This window comes from Notothenia coriiceps, unplaced genomic scaffold, assembly GCF_000735185.1.
Source record: "Notothenia coriiceps isolate Sejong01 unplaced genomic scaffold, NC01 NC01_scaffold00015335, whole genome shotgun sequence".
Lineage (NCBI taxonomy): Eukaryota > Metazoa > Chordata > Actinopteri > Perciformes > Nototheniidae > Notothenia > Notothenia coriiceps.
The window spans coordinates 88,376-106,353 of NW_011348036.1; the positions used below are offsets into that span (position 1 = coordinate 88,376).

Here is a 17,978-nt window from a genome sequence, read left to right on the forward strand (position 1 = left end):
TTGAATTCATGACTTGAGACAGATGACTCGAAACGACTTTACTTTTTAAAATAAAAATATTTGCATTTGTTTTTAGGGCAATGAAAACAAATATATATATATACTGTATCTCGTTCGTACGAGAAAGTTACCGGAGCGCCAAGTAGGAAGTGGAGCACACAGGAGACAACCGTTTCATTGCAGACTGTAATGTTTATGTTGGGAAATGGCAGTGCATACATTATATTTCAAACTCGGACTCTCATTCACTTCATGAAATCGCTACACCACCAGGAGGCAGCGGGACGTGTAACTCCGCCTCTGAGAAGTGCAGCACCAGCACGCAAAGAGCTGTGCCTTTTACGCAACGCTTTCACTGTGTTGACTTTCATTAGAACAGCTAAAGAGCGACCGCAGGCTGCTACGTTTAACCACACACACACACACACCTCTACACACATCGAATTGCCCGATTAATCCCCCTATTTCTCGTTTTATGAAGGAGATGTCCGGTCACTAAGGCGCATGATGTGTGTGTGTGTGTGTTTGTGCTCTGCTCAGCTCCGTGTGTGTATGTTTGGTGTGTTTATGTGTGTCCGACAACGGCATTTGTTTTCAAATTACCATGAACAGTCATTTACACGCATCTGTCCAACTCCATATGTATGTGAGTGTTCCCAAATGAAAGAAATGTGTTTAATCTTAATGTCGCACTGTCTGCACACAAACACATATCATGCGCTCTGGTACATTATTATTATTATTATACACTATTCCGTTGTATTGGCTTTGATGCAATATTTCTACATAGACACAGTTAGGAAAACAATGAGACAGTGTCAGGTGGGAGCACCTTGGACAGACCATGGAGAAATGCTGTGACCCTGCTGAAGGGGAGCCAGGGCAGGACGCTCAACATGTTGATGCCAAATATTTGTGTTGTACTCCTGTTATTACTTTAGAGCCCTATTAGAACTTATAGCGTTATAATTTCAGCGCCCCACTCTCCATTGCTGTTTATGTTGAAAATAAAACTAAACTTTTCATAACCACAATATTTTAACTGATTTAAATGTGGAAACTGGGGTTATTCATCAGAATTTCGTTGGACTTGTGACTTGCTTGACCTGTGCAATGACTTGACTTGCTTGACTCTCACCACAGTGACTTGGGACTTGCTTGAGACTTGTAGGTTAAGACTTGAGACTTGCTCATGACTTGCACATGTAGGATTTACTCCCACCTCTGCCAAACACTGACACACCCTCTGTCACTTCCCATAAAGCAGTTTGATTGTGTCAAGTTGAGCAGAAGATACAAAAACATCATCATGAGTCAGAAAAATATCTTCTGTATTTCTCCACCATTTCCCTCTAAGGTGGAAGAGCTCAAGAAGATGAAGATCGGAGACCCTCTGGATCGTTCCACAGACCAGGGCCCACAGAATCACAAAGCCCACATGGACAAGCTGCTGGAGTACTGCGAGGTCGGACTGAAGGAGGGGGCTACGCTGGTGTATGGGGGCAAACGGGTGGACAGGCCAGGTAAAACACAAAGCCTCCCTCAGGCAATTGGCTTCTACACATTATGAACAACAGCAACATGTCTGTGGTTCATTTTCTTTACAGTCAGGTCGCATTTACACACATACACAGGTGTATGTTTAGTAACAGTTAGCTTTAGCCGTATTTACTGTGACAACTCTGATTTTTTTGTATAGCGAGGAGAAAATGTATCGTACATTTTATAAACTGTACAGACAGGTTTTTATTTTAGATGTTTAAGTTTTTCACTTGTTGAATTTGTTTGAATTGGTTTTCGTTTAAGCTGTCTGTTCTTGTTTTCGGTCTTCTCTGTTGAAGTTTAGCATCATGTTAGCATTAGCTTATCATCCAGTGGTCGTGTTTCTTCAGGTTTCTTCATGGAGCCCACTGTGTTCACTGGTGTGGAGGACCACATGTTCATCGCTAAAGAGGAGTCCTTCGGCCCCATCATGGTGGTGTCCAAATTCAAAGATGGGTGAGTCTTGAGATGTGTGAGAAAAAGAGTGTCTCACCCTGGTTGCTGCAGGGTTGCCTCTAACCGGTTACCTCTCTACAGCGATGTGGACGGCGTGCTGCGGAGAGCCAACGACACAGAGTACGGCCTGGCGTCAGGCGTCTTCACACGCGACATCAACAAGGCCATGTACGTGAGCGAGCGGCTGGATGCTGGGACGGTTTTCGTCAACACCTACAACAAGACCGACGTGGCTTCCCCTTTCGGAGGCTTCAAGCAGTCTGGCTTCGGAAAAGACCTCGGTGAGTAGAGACGTGGGGTTGGAAGATTAGAAAGTTGTGTTACTGTCTTAAATTGACTAATTAATCACTGTCATTATGAATACTTTAGTTAGGAAATATTCCCAGGTGACTATTTAGAATAATCAAGTTGGTTATGCATCATGTCCAATAACAACCTTAAGGTGGCGACTATAGTTCTCCCATCAAGGCGAGAAATTGATTAAATCACAACTTAGACCAGTGTTTCCCCAACCTGGATAAAAAGAGCAAAAGGCTTAAAAGAAAAACAAATATTTTAAATACTCTTTCTAGATTCAAATACTAGTTATTTCCACCCTCTAAAAGTCAGTCAAATGAACACCTGGTTTGGTTGAACTGTTCTCGAATCAGTGCAGTGATTTTTGTTTTGCTGTTCTGATCCACAGGAGAGGATGCTCTCTTGGAATACCTCAAGACCAAAGCAATTACCGTGGAGTACTGAGACTCACTGACCTCCATCTGAACAGGAAGAGACTCGTCTGCCTGCCTCAGTCAGACATCCAGCTTCATCTAGCATTGCTTCTGGACAGTGTGTGTGTCAGTGTGAATGAGAGAAGAGCCAAAGTTTGGACTACGCGCCTGTCTGTTCTTGGCTTTCTACGTAAAAAATTACATCATGGACAAGGAACATGTGTGGTTTATACGCGTCTGTGTATCCACACACAAAACCCAGAGTTGGACGCCTAATGGGAGCCGAACTAGCTCTGATTGTTCTCAAGGTTGCAGTTTTAAAGGATTGTGTTTTACGTTAAAACACCACATTTTCAACCTGAAACCAGTTTTCCCTTTATTTTCAAGAATCAATTTTGTTAAATCATCTAAAATCATGTATTTCTCATTTAATTGTAATGCTGCCTTTGTATGATTACTTAGTTAAGGAATGATCATCTACACAAAAACGTGAATGTTGAAGCTTGTGTTCAGTAGCCAGTGGACAGAATTGATCATTGACATAATGGGAAAACAGGATTCAGTTCAGAAAGCCTGAGTTACATTAGAATAATTTATCTGCATAAAAGTAGTTTTTAAGGGAAATCTTATCTCAAGGTCCATTTCAACCCCATTAGCAGGTTTAGACAGAGTTCAAGGGTAACTTAAGGGTAGTTTGAACTTTTAAGTTTGTTTTACTATCTCAATCAGGGTGGGGAGAGAAGTGTGCACATGTAACCACGCCCACAGTGATGTCACAGTGTACTGACACACCCTGGAGTACATCTATACATCACTGCAGGAAACTGAAAAAAATTCACTTTCACACAAACAAACTGATAGCAGGAAAATAAGGGATTTTTCACAATGTTTTATTCTTATTGATTCAATAATTAAGGACTTAATGAGAAAGTTTGTAAAGAACCATACTTTTAGAATGATTTTTGTACCTGTCAGTTTTATTTAACTTTTTAGCTGCTTCCTAGCATCATATTCTTAAAGAGGCAATATTATGCTTTTGGGGGTTTTCCCTTCCCTGTAGTGTGTTTTTGTGCATGTAAATGGTCTGCTAAGTCCCAAATCCCAAAGTCCCCTCAAGAGGGAGTTTCTCAAAATGAGCCCCTTTAAACTATGTCATGAAAAATCATTTTCAAAAGACAAACATTCAGCAGTGATGCTAGTTGTTTCTTAAATTAAAATGTTTTTTTTAGACAGTTATCAAATCAAATCAATTACACAGCTTAGCAAAATTGACTTTGATAGAAATTACAAACCGAAGTTACTCATGCTGATGTATTACCCTCATATTTCAAATTATATTATAAATGGTTCATCTTTATTTCTGTTTGTACTTAGAATTTACATTTGTTATCAGTATTTAATTGTCACAATGGCAGCCATTTTTATTCTATCTCCATCACACACACTCTAGTTGTTAACATCATGTTTCATTCTTTAGACATACCCTGTTCCCCTTAGTAAATTTGACTTTTGTAAATATGTTTAGCAATAGAAGGAGAATACTATTTGATATATTTTTATCAGACAGAGGAAGACTGTATGTTACAACTCTATGATATATTCTTAAAAGACACCAGCTAGATGTTTTTATGCATCACTAAGTGAAGAAGTACCCATATTATCATTAAAGGCAGGAAGGGCTAAGATGCAAGTGTTTTTTTCTCATCCTTGGTGGGAAAGGTGAGATCTTCCCCCTCAATACATCTTCAGCTGGTACTGTCATACAATGGTGAATAAACTTTGATTTGAATTTGACTGTGAAATAATGATACTAAGAATGCTATTTTTCTACATGGTGAGAGGAAAGAGGTTAAATTCAACACATACAGGGTTATGTGACATAGGAGGAAAAGCGCTTACAGCCCTGATAGTTGTCATGCTGTATAAATAATTGGTTCAGTCCATCTTAAGATCATGGCAGGCTAAAAGTGAAAGATATTTTTGTTGAAATGGATAGATTTCTATATCCTCTCACACTGATTTGTGGTTCCATGGTGAGCACTCTGGACTTTGAATTCAGTGATCGATGGATATAGGTATTGCTTGATGGATATTGCCCATTATCAAATGATTAATCAAAGTGCTTTTCGTCCAGTAGACAAAACAACACATTCCTTCCAAGCATTTCAGAATATATTAGGTTAATTGCACCAAAACCTTGCATTATCCCCAAGCTTCAAAGATGTTTCACTGTGAAGAAAACTCTTTATATTACATGACTGATCTACCAACAAAATATTGTTGCAGCACTCATATTCCAAGAATGACTTGTGTTTACCTCAAATTACCTCCTTGTCCTTCCATAAAAAAATATTACATGTTGAAAAAGTGTGTTTGTATGAGAGACCATACATGTTGCACACTTACATCAGACTTCTTCCTCATGCTATTTCCAATATCTGATGTCATTCATAAAGTGTGAAATATTTTTGTTTTATCTATCATCTAATAGCACTTCAAATGGTTTGTCTTTTTGAAAAGTTCCTCCTTTTTTTTATCTCGTTTCTTTATGGTTGAAAGCACTTGTTGCTTTGGATAAAAGCGTCTGCTAAATGAATAATAATGTAGTGCAATTTAAAATGACATGACGGGGTCTACATACTCTTCAACAGGGATAACAACATAAACTTCAACTGTGACGCATTGTCCTGGGGGGATTACATCATTACATTTCAATCAGGTTTCAAGTGATAGCATGTAAACCCTGAAATCTTGTCAAAATCTCAGATTCTCTCCCCAATCTGAAAACTGTGTTTTGATTGGTCAGTGCTTTATCTGAGAGGCGGGGCTTGTCCGCTGAAGAGATATCAGTGGGGGTGATTGATTGAGCACGTGAAATACAGAAGCACAGAGTCTCGGGGTCTCCTAATCTCATGCCGCTACAAGAAGTTAGACCTGAGGCTTTTAACTTTTTGATAATGTTTGACTTGAAGAAGAGTTACAGTCTGATTGTGAACTGCAGCGCGGAGGAGTTCAGGAGAGCGGCGGTCAGGCGGAAGGTCAGAGACGCGGAGGAGTGCGTAGTCTCAAACACAGGTGAGGTGCCTTTAATTTAAAACTGGCTGTTTAGATCATTATAATCACACAAAAACAAGAATACTGCACGAGTAGGCTTATATTGGCTCTAATACTACAATACTGCACAGCAAATTCAACTGCAACTGTTGTACTGGTTCAGGTTGACAACAAGTAAACCCCACCTGAAACATTCTGTATTGTCTGAATTTATTATAATTTGAACTACCTTATTAAGTTTTTTGTCCAAGATTGAGCCCGTTTTGTATCTCTTTTTTGTCAAATGAATAACATTAAATATACAATGGTAGCAGGTGGAGAAAGGGCCTTTAACCAAAACAATAGAAAAAGATACATTTTCACTAATTGGAAGCAAGTGGAAAAAACATGTTCAAAAGTGACTTCCTTTCTACATTCTGAGCTACTTGTCCCTATTGTTAGTTTTCTAGTCACCAAAGATAGGCTGTTTTCATTGGAGTTTATGGCAACAAAATACTGGATCTTACTGTTTATTGTTTGGTTGATTATATAGGGCAGCAAGTTAAAGCATTTACTCTCCCTGTGCCTGGCTTAGATCAGTCACTGCTATGTTAAGTTCTTGTCAGTGTGTGAATGAAATACCACTGTATTTATGTTTTTGAATTTTGGCCTCATAGCTTGTTGGATTATTGCAGTGAAATCTCTTTCTCCTGATTCAGCCTGGACTTTGAGACTGGCTTTTGTAAATCCCTTTCTCACACACATACACACAAAGCTGTTCTGTTCCCCCATCGAAGCACAGCTATCTGTTTAGATTACAGAAGTATGTTTGCTCCAATGGTACTGTCAGATGCAGCCTGAAACAGGGCCGACAATGCAAATAATGCTTCCACTTGGTGTGAGGCTCGATGGAACAAGCAGCCTTACACATAGGCAACGCTATGGCTGTTAATGAATTTGTAACATTGCATTACAATTGATGCAGATTGAGTGAAATAGTTGCTGTGTAAAAATGACTAGATTCTGTGGGAGGGATAGTACTAGTATGTATTTTCAAAAGTTGCCACTGACATCCTCACAAATGTGACATGAGTAGACTACATGAATAAAAGAGAGAAGTAAGAAAGCAGAAGTATTATAGTCTTGGGAAAGTCGGCTTTGCATTTTCCACATGATCAACAAATCTGTCAGCAGTCAGGCGTGAACAGCAAGTCTTTCTTTGTTGTTCAAGTTATGGATATCTTGCATACAATTGGACATAAACTGCAGGTAAGAAAACAAGGGGTTACACAATTTGAAAGTAAAAAATGGGTGTGTATACTAGTAAGGATGTCAGTCTAGGGTAATGCAACAGCGGTGAATACTATGATGCATCCTTGATTCTGGACAGGAAGTAAACCCTACCTTGAACATTATGTACTCACTGGACTCGTATATGAGTTATCTAATTAAGTCCCTAATTGAGTATTTTTTGAAAGATTTAGCATTCAGGATATATTATATACATATACATATATATTTTTTTTTCTTACTATTGAGCAGTGGATCAGAACCAAACTCTAAGCCTGGGTTAGAGAAAGTCAACGGAAGAAGCCCAGCTAAAGGATCGCCTTTTAAAACCACAAGGTATTAAAGAGGGGATCAAACTTCCGAAAAGTAATTGTATAAAACGTTTTTTCTTAGGAAGAACCAAGAAATTGCTTCTGAAATGTTGTCAAGTAGTTAGGCAGCTAGCCTAAGTTTACCAAACGTATTGAAACGGGCAGCATATTTCTTTTTATTACTTGATTTTCATAAAGTTGAAAATGGAGAAATATTGGACAACGTTGTGCAACATTACTGCAATCAGTCCATATACCTTTTTTAGATATTACAACTCCACACACTTTGCTCTGCTTTTATGCCATAACTTCGCACACTGCCTTTATTAGGGCACAGGCGGCTGTAATAAATCCCTAAATAAGCACTACTATGTTCGGAAGTTGTTTTTTATATGATTTTGAACGGAATCATGAGCCTCGGGAAATAAAATAAAGTTGAGATACCAAAAGATTTACCCCCTGCTAATAAATCCATCCTTATTCTTTGAGATTACGGCTTGTCACTAATTGTTTGTGGCTGTTTTTCTCTTTGCAGTGCCTCCTAAACCAGCTCACCTCCAGAGGCCTCAGAGGGAAGGGCCGGCTTTAGCCCGCAGCCCCACTGCAAAGCTACAACCTCAACAAGAGCAGAGTCCTAACAGAGGAGTGCGCTGCGTCAGCCCGGCACAGAACTGTCCAATAAGAGTAGGGGGGAACAGTTTTTTAAATGTGTCTGGAGCACATATCAGCCCCACCGGACTCTCTCCTGGTTCTCTTAGAGGCAGTTCACTTTTAGGATCTCCAAGTCCAGGCAAAAGAGGCCTTGACAGCCATAGCCCATCCAGGGAAGGTGGGCACAGCCCTGCTAAGTTGTCGCCAAGGAACCGCAGCCCACTTTCAGGATTACTGCGGACCCCCAGCCCTGTACTGGGGAGAATAGGGAGCTATAGACCCGCCAAGAACTCTAAATCATGGCTGCACAGAATCCCTAGCTGCAAGAAGGAAGGAAAAGAGAAGAAAGCTGGAAAATCCCTCAGCGTGCCTGACTTGATTGTTTACATGGATGAGAGCAGGTAGGATTTGTTTTAATTTGATACATTTATGCACCTTGATTGACTTAATACATTATTTGATTATATAGCCAATCATTTCTGAATGTGACTTCAATTTCCTGTCAATTTCTGCAGGATTCAAACTGAAAAAGATGACCGCTCACCCCTGAAATCGCTGCAATCCCCAAACTGCAAAGGGCCAGTCATCACCATCAAATCCCCGGTTAAGCACGGACTCAGACACGCCTCGAGTGACTCCCATCTATCCAGCATCGGCAGAGACCATTCCCCAGGACGAATGAATGGCAGCGTGCAGGGAAGAGATGGCACATTAGAAAATGGGAACGGTTTCAATGACAAAATGGCAGAAGGCAAGATACCCGGAGGATATGGCTCCAAGTCTTCTGGCCAGTGGAGTGAAGCAGCTACAGAAGATGGCCGGATCCACAATGAGTGTAAAGATGAACTATGTGATGAAATGAGGAAGGAGAGAGGAGGAGTACCTGAAAATGAAGAGAACACCAAGCAGAAGTTGTACAATATAGCCAAAGAGTTGCTGCAGACAGAGAGGGCCTACGTGGCTCGTCTCCACCTGCTAGACCAGGTGAGTGCCAACATTTTCAAATAAAGTCTTTTTAAAAGGATGTAATGCAGACACTTTAGTGGAATCTGAGACTAAGGTTAAACATGGCAGCGTATTCACATTCCCATTTAACTTTCTTTTTATTACATTTCCTGTGTGGGGTTATGTGTCAAATGAATTTGAGTGTCTCACACCTCTATAACTCCCGTCACAGGTGTTCTGCTCCCGGCTCACGGAAGAGGCAGGCCGAGGCTCCTTTCCTCCTGACGTGATCAGAAACATCTTCTCCAACATTTCCTCCATCTTCTCCTTCCACAGCCAGTTCCTGCTGCCTGACCTGGAGAGCTGCATCAGCCACTGGTGAGAGGTCAAGTCATTGCGTCCTTAGTTGGAAAACAGGAAATTAGTCCCTTTACAAACTAAGAAAGGATTCTTGTTCAAACAGAATCACAACTCCTAAGAAGAATATTTTAAATGTGTCTATAATTTACAATTAAACAGTGATGGGAAATGGTATCTACTGCCAGTATAACTACTGCGTCTCTTTAACTTCCAAATCACAAACCTGTACTTATTACTTGTAATGTATTATACTGCAGCTCACCTTACTTACAAACAGTATATACTGTTGCATGCAGTACAGATCATTCTGTAACATTTCACCTTGAACTTTGACCCTCTTGCTGATATATCCCCTGCGCAAAAGGTTGTGGGTCAGAACATTTTTCGCTTAAATTGGATAACTATACATAAAAAGGCAGCACATAACCCCTCAACGTTATTGCTTACTCTAAACCTGTAGGTGTGAGAGACCAGGCCTCGGTACCGTTCTGCTGAAACACGCACCCTTCCTGAGGATGTACGCCAACTACGTCAGGAACTTTGACCAGGCCATGGAGCTGGTGAGGACCTGGACTGAACGTTCCTCTGCCTTCAGAAACATCGTCCAGGAGATACAGGCAAGGAGCTTCCAGCAGGATATGCATTTTTACTGACTTACATACAATTATTTAGGTCTTAATAGGATGTCACAGGTGTTTTGTCATTTTTTTAGAGTCAGGACGAGTGTGGCAGCCTGACCCTGCAGCACCACATGTTGGAACCGGTCCAGAGGGTCCCACGTTATGAGATGCTGCTCAAGGATTACCTCAAGAAGCTGCCCAAGGACAGCCCAGATTATGGTCCTGCTCACAGTATGTACACTGTAGTATTTGTATTATCTCAATTTGGTTATTGTACCACATCCCTACTGTGAGTGTGTTAGATTTATTTGTACGTCTTTTCTCTCATGATCAGAATAAACCTCTTTCTTTGTGTTTCTGCAGAGGCCTTGGAGACTATTTCCATGGCAGCCACCCACTCAAACAGTGCCATCCACAAAGCTGTAAGTCACATCATTTACTATTGTGTTAAGTAAGATTTCATCACTGACAACCAGAACATTTATGGTAATATATCGCCAAAAGTGACCCTGACATTATGGCCTTTTGTCTTGTGAATTTTCAATCTTTCAAATACCTCCAGGGATTTTGTTCATATTGAAAGTGTAATTGAATAAGCCAAGAAATACTTTTTTACTGACAAAAATGTCCATTACCAACTAGTGTTGTGTCCATACAGATCTGTTTCTCTTTCTTTACCTGTAGGAGAGCCTGAAGCGGCTGCTGGAGATCTATGAGATGGTTGGAGACGAGGAGGTGGTTAACCCCACCAACGACTTCCTCAGGGAAGGCCGTCTGCTCAAGCTTGCTGCCAGGAACACCTCGGCCACGGAGAGGCACCTCTTCCTGGTTAGAAACAGATGCAGACACACTACACATTTACACAGAAAATGATCCATAAACTGCAAATAATTTACTTTTTTTCTTTTAGCTTTCTGGCAAAGAATAAAACCCAGGATTACTTTTTCTAAACTACTCTAAGAGTGCCCTAAAGTGTACATTTATATATTGTATTAAGGTGTATAACTTCTTCTTCTTCACAGTTTAACAACTTCCTGCTGTGCTGCCATCCTAAATTCAGCCTGGTTGGGCAGAGGTTTACGGTCCGCTGCAGGATCGGAGTGGATGGCATGCAGGTGCAGCAGACCACCAACGAAGACCACCTGTACACCTTCCAGGTCTCTGGGAAAGAGAGGATCCTTGAGCTGCAGGCCACGTGTGTGAAAATATTATTAGAAACATCAACAGTGAACAGATAATCCTGTATTATACAACGTCAGTCCATTAACATTGCATTAAATGTGTAGCTCATGGTTTTTTATATTTTTGTCAAGCTCTGAACAAGACCGAGATGAATGGATAAAGGTAGATGTTCTTTTTTTATTTAGTATTTTTATCACATAGATCAGGAAAATATTGGTTATTTTAACAAGTTTTTATTTCCAGGTGATTCAGGAGGCCATTGAAATGTTTCAGAAGAAAAATGAAACCTTCAAATTGGCTTCTAAGGAGACAAAGGAAGAAGATCCAGTAAGATTGATTATTATTATAAGATTGGTTGTTTTGAAAAAGTAGAACATTTCCCTCATCTTATCTGTTTGATTTACAGATGGAGGAACTTGGCCGACGCGCCCCTCGCTGGATCAGGGACAACGAAGTGACCTTGTGTATGAAATGCCAGGAACCTTTCAACGCACTCACCAGGAGAAGACATCACTGCAGAGCCTGTGGATTTGTGAGTGAATAGCAGGTGTCATTTACACAGGGGACATGAACACACCACAGGGGACATGAACACACCACAGGGGACATGAACACACCACAGGGGACATTACAAAAACCATGTATACACTGATCAGTAAAACCTTGAAATGGTTTCTGTTTTTTTTTCAAAGTCTTGGTAATTATCTACTCCGAACAAATGCTTAATTTAGGATAAGATAATGATGGTGTTTCTGCTCCCCAGGTGGTGTGCTGGAAGTGTTCAGACAACAAAGTGCCTTTGGAGTACGATGGCAACAAACTGAACAAAGTGTGTAAAGCCTGCTACTTCGTCCTGATCGCTCAGAGAGGGGACAGAATGGAGGAGAAGAAGAAGAGGAGGACACTGGAGGTTAGCCTTGTTCTTTTCAAGGTTACATTCAACATTAAATGGATGTTAGGCTTCAACAGCATTGTGTTTTCTTCTATGTGTGTTCCCAGACATCCACAGTGTCCAGTGACTGTGAAATGAGTGGCTTCCTGCTGTATGGCGACAACCCTAAGACCTGTCAACAAGTGTGGTCTGTTATCACCCGCACTGAACCCCCAGTCCTCCACCTGTACCCTGCTCTACAGGTAGGGGTCTCTAACAATGTGAAATACGGCTTAATCCTTGAGTTTATTATGGAAGAGGCTATTCCTTTTATTTTCTTATTCCGAGCCAGACTGGGTTACTGTATGCCATCATTTACCATAATTATTATTTTTTTTCCTCAAATGTATTCTCTAATTTCCTCAAAACTGTTTGCCCTAAGTCTCTAATTAAATGAGAAAACACAAAAGTCCTTTTATTAATTCACCATACAGAAATAGGCTTTACCATGTGGTTATTTCATATGGAGAATATACGCATTTGTTTTTCAGAAAACATGCTATTTGGTGACTTAGTTATATAGTTTGCATGTCTCTGTTAAGGAGTGGGACTGTCTCTATAGGATGTGCAATTGATGTTGTCATACACACAAATGTCCCCACAGTCGCTCCTCTTCGACCACACAACAGACAATACATGCAACCGTGCACCCACATGGAAAAAGGGAAATACTGGTGAAATTGTAAAGAGCTGTTGTGCAATCGACTGCATAAACGGTCAGTCTTGGTGTTCATACAGCTAAAGGTTAGAACACTGACACTACTTCTTCTTTTGTAAATCAAACCTAATAGGGATTTTCTTTCTTCAGCCTAAACGATGACCATTCATGTATTTAGGTTGTCTCCGTAATATTATCATTTTGGATGTTGTTTGTTAGTTATCATTGTAACTTATTTTCTCAAATGGGCATATGATATTGTCTTACATCATTTGCAAGACCCGGAATGAATGAAAAGGAAAGTGTAATGTGTAATATCAGAAAATACTGTATTGTTGTCAAAAGGACCAATATAATATCCCATCTTGAAACTTGCGATCTACACAACAACATCTTCTGTTTGCCATCATGTACAAAAAGTCACATTATTGCATGTTCTCTATTAGACAGCTTGCCATCCACCAACTTCTTTTTTTAATCCTTTCCTTCGCCCTTTCATGTCTCCAGGAGTTGAAGCCCCTCTCCAGTATCCCTCTGCTGGGCTGCAGTGTGGACGGTTTCCCTCAGGAGCTCCACGGTCGGCCTTGTTTCTGTTTAAGACAATCCAACACCACCTACACGTTCTCCTGCTCTGGCTTGGACCTCAAAGGCCGCTGGCTGGCTGTTCTGAGAGCTGCTGTGACGAGGGGGCAGTGCAACCTCAGAAGATGTGTCAGTGATGTAAGTGTGTGTCCCTCCGAGGATTTTTTCATCATTGAAGACATTGACAACTCCTGAACGCTTGAGTACAGGGACTTTGAAGGTACTCATGTCCATGGGCACAGAACAACAGACTAAAGTCCATTGATGTTAAAGACGATAGCTTTGAAATGAACATTTTTATGAAATGAATGAAATCTTAAAGTGAAATTTTAAGGAATGTAAATTGTGTTAATAACAATATCCAGACTGTGTTTTCCTTATAAGTGTCATTGCACTTTATTTATGAAATGGTTTACAGTAAAATAAAGTGAAGGAGTTTTAACATGAGTCCGACAATCCCTTCAACTACAAAGATGGCTGCTTCAACTCTGTACACGTGATCTAAGGGGCCATGCGATGTGGCGTGAAAATATTCGAACGGTTGTTCTCTTACATAATTGCATCAGTGATACACAGAGGCTCTGTGGGATCATAATTGCCTTATAAAACACATTCAACTGATCCCATTTCTTCACAGATAATGTTACAGCAATTTAATATTTACACTCGAAACAGTTCACAGCTAAATAAATTCTAAAATTAAATGTTTAAAAAAATTATCGCTGTAAAACATAAAATGCCAGAATACTAATTATTAGTTTTTTTGTACAGATGTGTTTGTCAATTTTTGAACAATATAATTGACTTTTTTGTCATGTCAATAGAATTTATCTTGACGCATGTGTTTTCACGTTGCATTAACGTCATGCTGATTAGGATATTCTCCCCAAAAATTGATTTATGAGAACATTGCTGTTCCATCACATTTCAAAGCGATACCTGATCAATGGAGGTATGCAAGCTGATATCGTATATCCCTTCAAAGGGAAAAACTGCTTGAAGCTGCATTAATCAGGATTGATTACAACAGACCCAAATAAGTACATGTGATGTAGCTCACAAACTTGCTAGGAATGCAAGCTAGCTAATCCCTGAAGCTTTATGAAGTTTAACTAGTAATAGTTTTAATGAACATGTTTTATGTTTCCACCATCAACAGACTTGTTTTCAGCAAAACTGTCCCACAAAGCTATTGTATTCTACCTATATAGCGCTCAACAGGAGACAGTTGGCAGCTAGAGCTAGCTAGTAAGGACAGTGGAACAACTAGCAGCTAAAAGCTAATTTTCTCAGAAGTTGGTGAAGCCCAAAGTAGAGCTAAAAGAAACAGGACTCCATGTGAATGCTAATGTCTGATTATTGCGTATACATTAGCCATTAAAAACCTTAAGCCAGAGATCATGTTGGAGTGGTGTATTCATTATTTAAATTTCCTCCATTGTCATTTTGATTAATGCAGCTTTAAGGTTCTCACTACTGATAAACAGCCAAGCACCATATTGTTTTCACAGCAATCCACAACACAAGATAACTTCCTCTCTGTTGACCATGTCAACAGCATGCTAAGTGTGCTTCAAAATGTGAAAAGCTTTAGTTATAGTATTGTGTTTAAACTGATTTTCTATAATCTTATCTGCAGACAGAAATTATCTCAGGGCCTCGTTTTCAACTCACCCCTTGAAGGGCTGTCAATAACTTGATTCTCAAGCTGAAAAACACAACTAGGCATATTTGAACAGTGTCGGTGCAAATAAGATTTCAAATCACCTCAACACAATCAATCAACCTTACCTTTTGGACATCATTAGAAAATCTGATTTGGTCTTAGCTCGGGGCAAAAACGATTTGTCTTAAGGTTAAATGGCAAGCTGGTTATGGTCGAGTGAAACCACTGTGCTTACAGACATGGCTCTTAAAGACAAAAGTTGTTTGACCTGCTTGTAGTGACATACGTTTCAGGAAAGGACGCCCTGATTTCAACATGGAGGCTTAAAAAATGAGATGTTTAAATCCAGCACTTGATACAAGGAAAGCAACATTGGCAGAGAGGCAGACCCATATCACACATCATCTGACACACTATACATAAAGGGGACAAACTGGATTATTTACAGGACGGCTACCGCTCGTCTTCACCTTTGTACATCATTCCTCAGTTTTGTCCACAGAAATTCTCCAAATCACAGGATCAGAAATCTTGAGGGACGTCTCTTGCTTTCCCTCTACTTGATGTTGAGTGCAGTCCAGGCCACTTTTATTGATCTCCTTTTGGGTTTTGCCATCCATAGCATTCAAACGCACATCAGTGTTGAAATACTGCAGCTGTATCCAATCCAGAGAATCAATTTTAATCAGCCAAGGGGGAGTAATCCATCTGCATGATGCTGTATCAAAGAGAACTGACCACATTTCTTGTTATAATAAATGAGTTTACTTCTTGTTGCTCCTGCCATAAGGCTGTGAGGGAGCAGAACCGGGGTGAACAAAATAAGCACGGGGGGATATACGACAAAAAAGGAACACTCTGTAAGACTCCAAGAAGCCAGTAGTGCAGCACTCAACATTCTCTCGAGGTAAATCTACCTCCTTTTTTAAACCAGCAGTGATGAAAGGCATGAAGCCAGCCGTCCACAATCTCTCAACTGCAGCACAGCTGCTCGGACACCAGCAGGGTGTCGTAGCCGTAGATCTCCAGCAGGTGGAGCAGAAAGAGCCTGTCTCCATGGGGATCCAGACCCATGGCCCTCACACTCTCATGGGTCAGCGTGGGATCGGGGCTCGCTGCCACCTCGCTGAGGGTCTGGAAAATCCTGTTGTTCTGCTCCAGGAAAAACCTAGATAAACAGAGATTTAGAAGGAAGGATGAGTACTATTATATTGCTCTTAAGCCCGGCTCCACCAAAAAAGGTATAATGTTTTTTTAATATATACAAAAGCGATCTTAGAATTTCAATTGACTTGAACATCTATTTGTGTCTGCTCTGTGTTACAGTGCTTACTGCTCCAATGGCTGGATAAATAAATCATGTTGTACTTACAGAATAAATAGATCCTCTTCACTGGACACACAGTCTCCATTCTCCTCCTGGGAGTACAGCAACATCTGCCTGCACACACACACAGACACACACTTTATTCCTAGCTGCAGGGGAGAGTGTACTATTTGTGATTATACTGGCATATTTGAATGTGGTACACATTGTGCTGGCAGCTGTGTGAGCCTGTACCTAACAACAGTGGTGCTTTGAGCTGAATGCCAATGTGTTATTGCTAGTTACTATGGTCACCATCTGTGTTGGGGACTATTTTCAGGTGGAGATTAATACCCATTTTGTATTTAGGGCAGCAGGACGGTGTATTGGTTGTTGAATGGTTATAATTGATGTTGTTAGCAGTGTCACCTACCTCTGTTCAGTGAGTTTGCGATATTTCTCCCTGTCTGCGGTGCTGAGGCGGAGCAGAGGCTTCAAACCATCCCTGTAGGTCTTTACATTCTGATTGTCTACATACACGTCATACAGATCCTTCTTCTCCTCAAAGATCTTCTCAGTAGTACCTTAAAATGCAACCACACAGAAGATTTGAGAGGGAGATGCTGATAGTACCTGCAAAAAAACACCCAGTCCTTTTTGGAGCATCTACTCACACGCTACGTAGGAGAGCTCGTTCTCCAGGGCGCTGATATCGGCCACGTTAACGTAGAAGAAGGGCCGGAACTCAGGCACAGCCACGCCGATCCCGGGGATGGAGATGTTTGCCAGGCAACAGCAGCAGTACACTGGGAGAGACAAGGGTGGGTGGGGGATGACATTTGAAAAAGTATCAACACGTTTGGGAGAGAAAGACAGCGACACAGGATGCAAGTGTGTGTGTGACGTGTGTATTGTCCAACACTGATGCAGCGTGAGAAAAACTGAATGTGCGCTGATGTGACATGACAGTGTTAAAAAAAAAATGAGTAAAAGACAGTTTTGCCAGGTTATAAGATAATTTGTTACAATTAAATACAAATATATAACAAATTATAGAGAATCTTGCTTTTATTTGACTTTGTTATCTTGCCAACAGTAAGAATAAAAGAGACTGTTAGCTTAGCCTAGCATAACCATTTCAATTCAGCAATAACATTTATAAGTGTTGACCTTTTTTGCAAAGCATTAGAGGAGCTGGTAGGTGAATTTATTTTTCTTTAGACAGATAGGCTTGCAGTTTTCTCGGTTTCTAGCATTTGTGCTAAGCTAAACAGCTGCTAGCTCCAGCTTTGCAGTGAATACACAGACACTAGAGCAGGGGTCGGCAACCTTTTTGATATGAAGTGCCATTTAAAAAAAATAATTGTTATCAGCGTGCCAACGATCGAGAATTATCAGCAGGAGGGCAGGGGAGCCTCGCTGCGGGGAAGCAGTGTGTGGACCTGTCAGCGCAACTCACATGATGCCGAATTTAACAAACACATTTAAATAATTGGTTTAAACGGCATAATAATAAGGACGATCGTCCGTTCTGTGATTCTCCAGAGCACACATGCTATGATATTAGGGTCATGCAGAGTGAGATGAGATCGCTGTCCCTTTAAGAGAGAGAGAGAGAGAGAGGGGTGTGGCTTGTGCATGTGTGTTTGTGGATGGTAGAGCGACAGTGAGAGAACCTATGGAGAGAACGTGTATGTTTCTGGAAGTGAAACGAGGAAGCAGAAAAACAGAGGTC

The 17,978-nt window shown here is 40.7% G+C and overlaps 3 protein-coding genes across 5 annotated transcripts in view; 2 read left to right on the top strand and 1 right to left on the bottom strand.

The window, feature by feature from the left end:
* The window catches only part of aldh1l2 (aldehyde dehydrogenase 1 family, member L2), a 15,895-nt gene extending 11,385 nt beyond the window's left edge, over window positions 1–4,510 (top strand). The window contains exons 20-23 of the mRNA XM_010775099.1: window positions 1,358–1,523; window positions 1,893–1,998; window positions 2,080–2,279; window positions 2,684–4,510. Of these exons, the coding sequence (XP_010773401.1) occupies window positions 1,358–1,523; window positions 1,893–1,998; window positions 2,080–2,279; window positions 2,684–2,739 (528 nt within the window). The 3' untranslated portion in view covers window positions 2,740–4,510. The remainder of the gene's footprint in view (window positions 1–1,357; window positions 1,524–1,892; window positions 1,999–2,079; window positions 2,280–2,683) is intronic.
* Window positions 4,511–5,576: 1,066 nt separating this feature from the next.
* LOC104948870 (FYVE, RhoGEF and PH domain-containing protein 4-like) lies at window positions 5,577–13,860 on the top strand. 3 transcript variants are annotated; one of them, XM_010775100.1, is made up of 15 exons: window positions 5,577–5,783; window positions 7,878–8,394; window positions 8,509–8,977; window positions 9,171–9,316; window positions 9,759–9,915; window positions 10,011–10,149; window positions 10,282–10,340; window positions 10,603–10,746; window positions 10,941–11,113; window positions 11,232–11,262; window positions 11,344–11,427; window positions 11,507–11,632; window positions 11,864–12,010; window positions 12,100–12,234; window positions 13,197–13,860. In XM_010775100.1, the coding sequence occupies exons 1-15, from the start codon at window positions 5,621–5,623 to the stop codon at window positions 13,464–13,466; spliced, it is 2,760 nt and encodes a 919-aa protein (XP_010773402.1). In that variant the 5' UTR covers window positions 5,577–5,620; the 3' UTR covers window positions 13,467–13,860. The 3 variants fall into 3 exon arrangements, with proteins under 3 accessions (XP_010773402.1, XP_010773403.1, XP_010773404.1); XM_010775101.1 differs by lacking the exon at window positions 5,577–5,783 and adding an exon at window positions 6,885–7,010; XM_010775102.1 differs by lacking the exon at window positions 5,577–5,783 and adding an exon at window positions 7,295–7,367.
* Window positions 13,861–14,029: 169 nt separating this feature from the next.
* Window positions 14,030–17,164, bottom strand: LOC104948873 (protein LCHN-like; the record flags this gene model as incomplete). The annotated part of the gene is made up of 4 exons (XM_010775105.1): window positions 14,030–16,105; window positions 16,310–16,378; window positions 16,677–16,827; window positions 16,918–17,164. Coding segments are annotated over 4 exons (663 nt in total), but the record flags the coding sequence as incomplete, so codon positions are not given.
* Between the last annotated feature and the right edge of the window lie 814 nt (window positions 17,165–17,978).

What these genes read in the sequence shown, in the direction of transcription:
- LOC104948870 (XM_010775100.1), top strand. Translation starts at nt 5,621, where the DNA reads ATGCCGCTACAAGAAGTTAGACCTGAGGCTTTTAACTTTTTGATAATG. An exon ending in AGATTATGGTCCTGCTCACA is followed by an intron (nt 10,150 to 10,281) that starts GTATGTACACTG and finishes GTGTTTCTGCAG; the next exon opens with AGGCCTTGGAGACTATTTCC. An exon ending in CGGAGAGGCACCTCTTCCTG is followed by an intron (nt 10,747 to 10,940) that starts GTTAGAAACAGA and finishes TCTTCTTCACAG; the next exon opens with TTTAACAACTTCCTGCTGTG.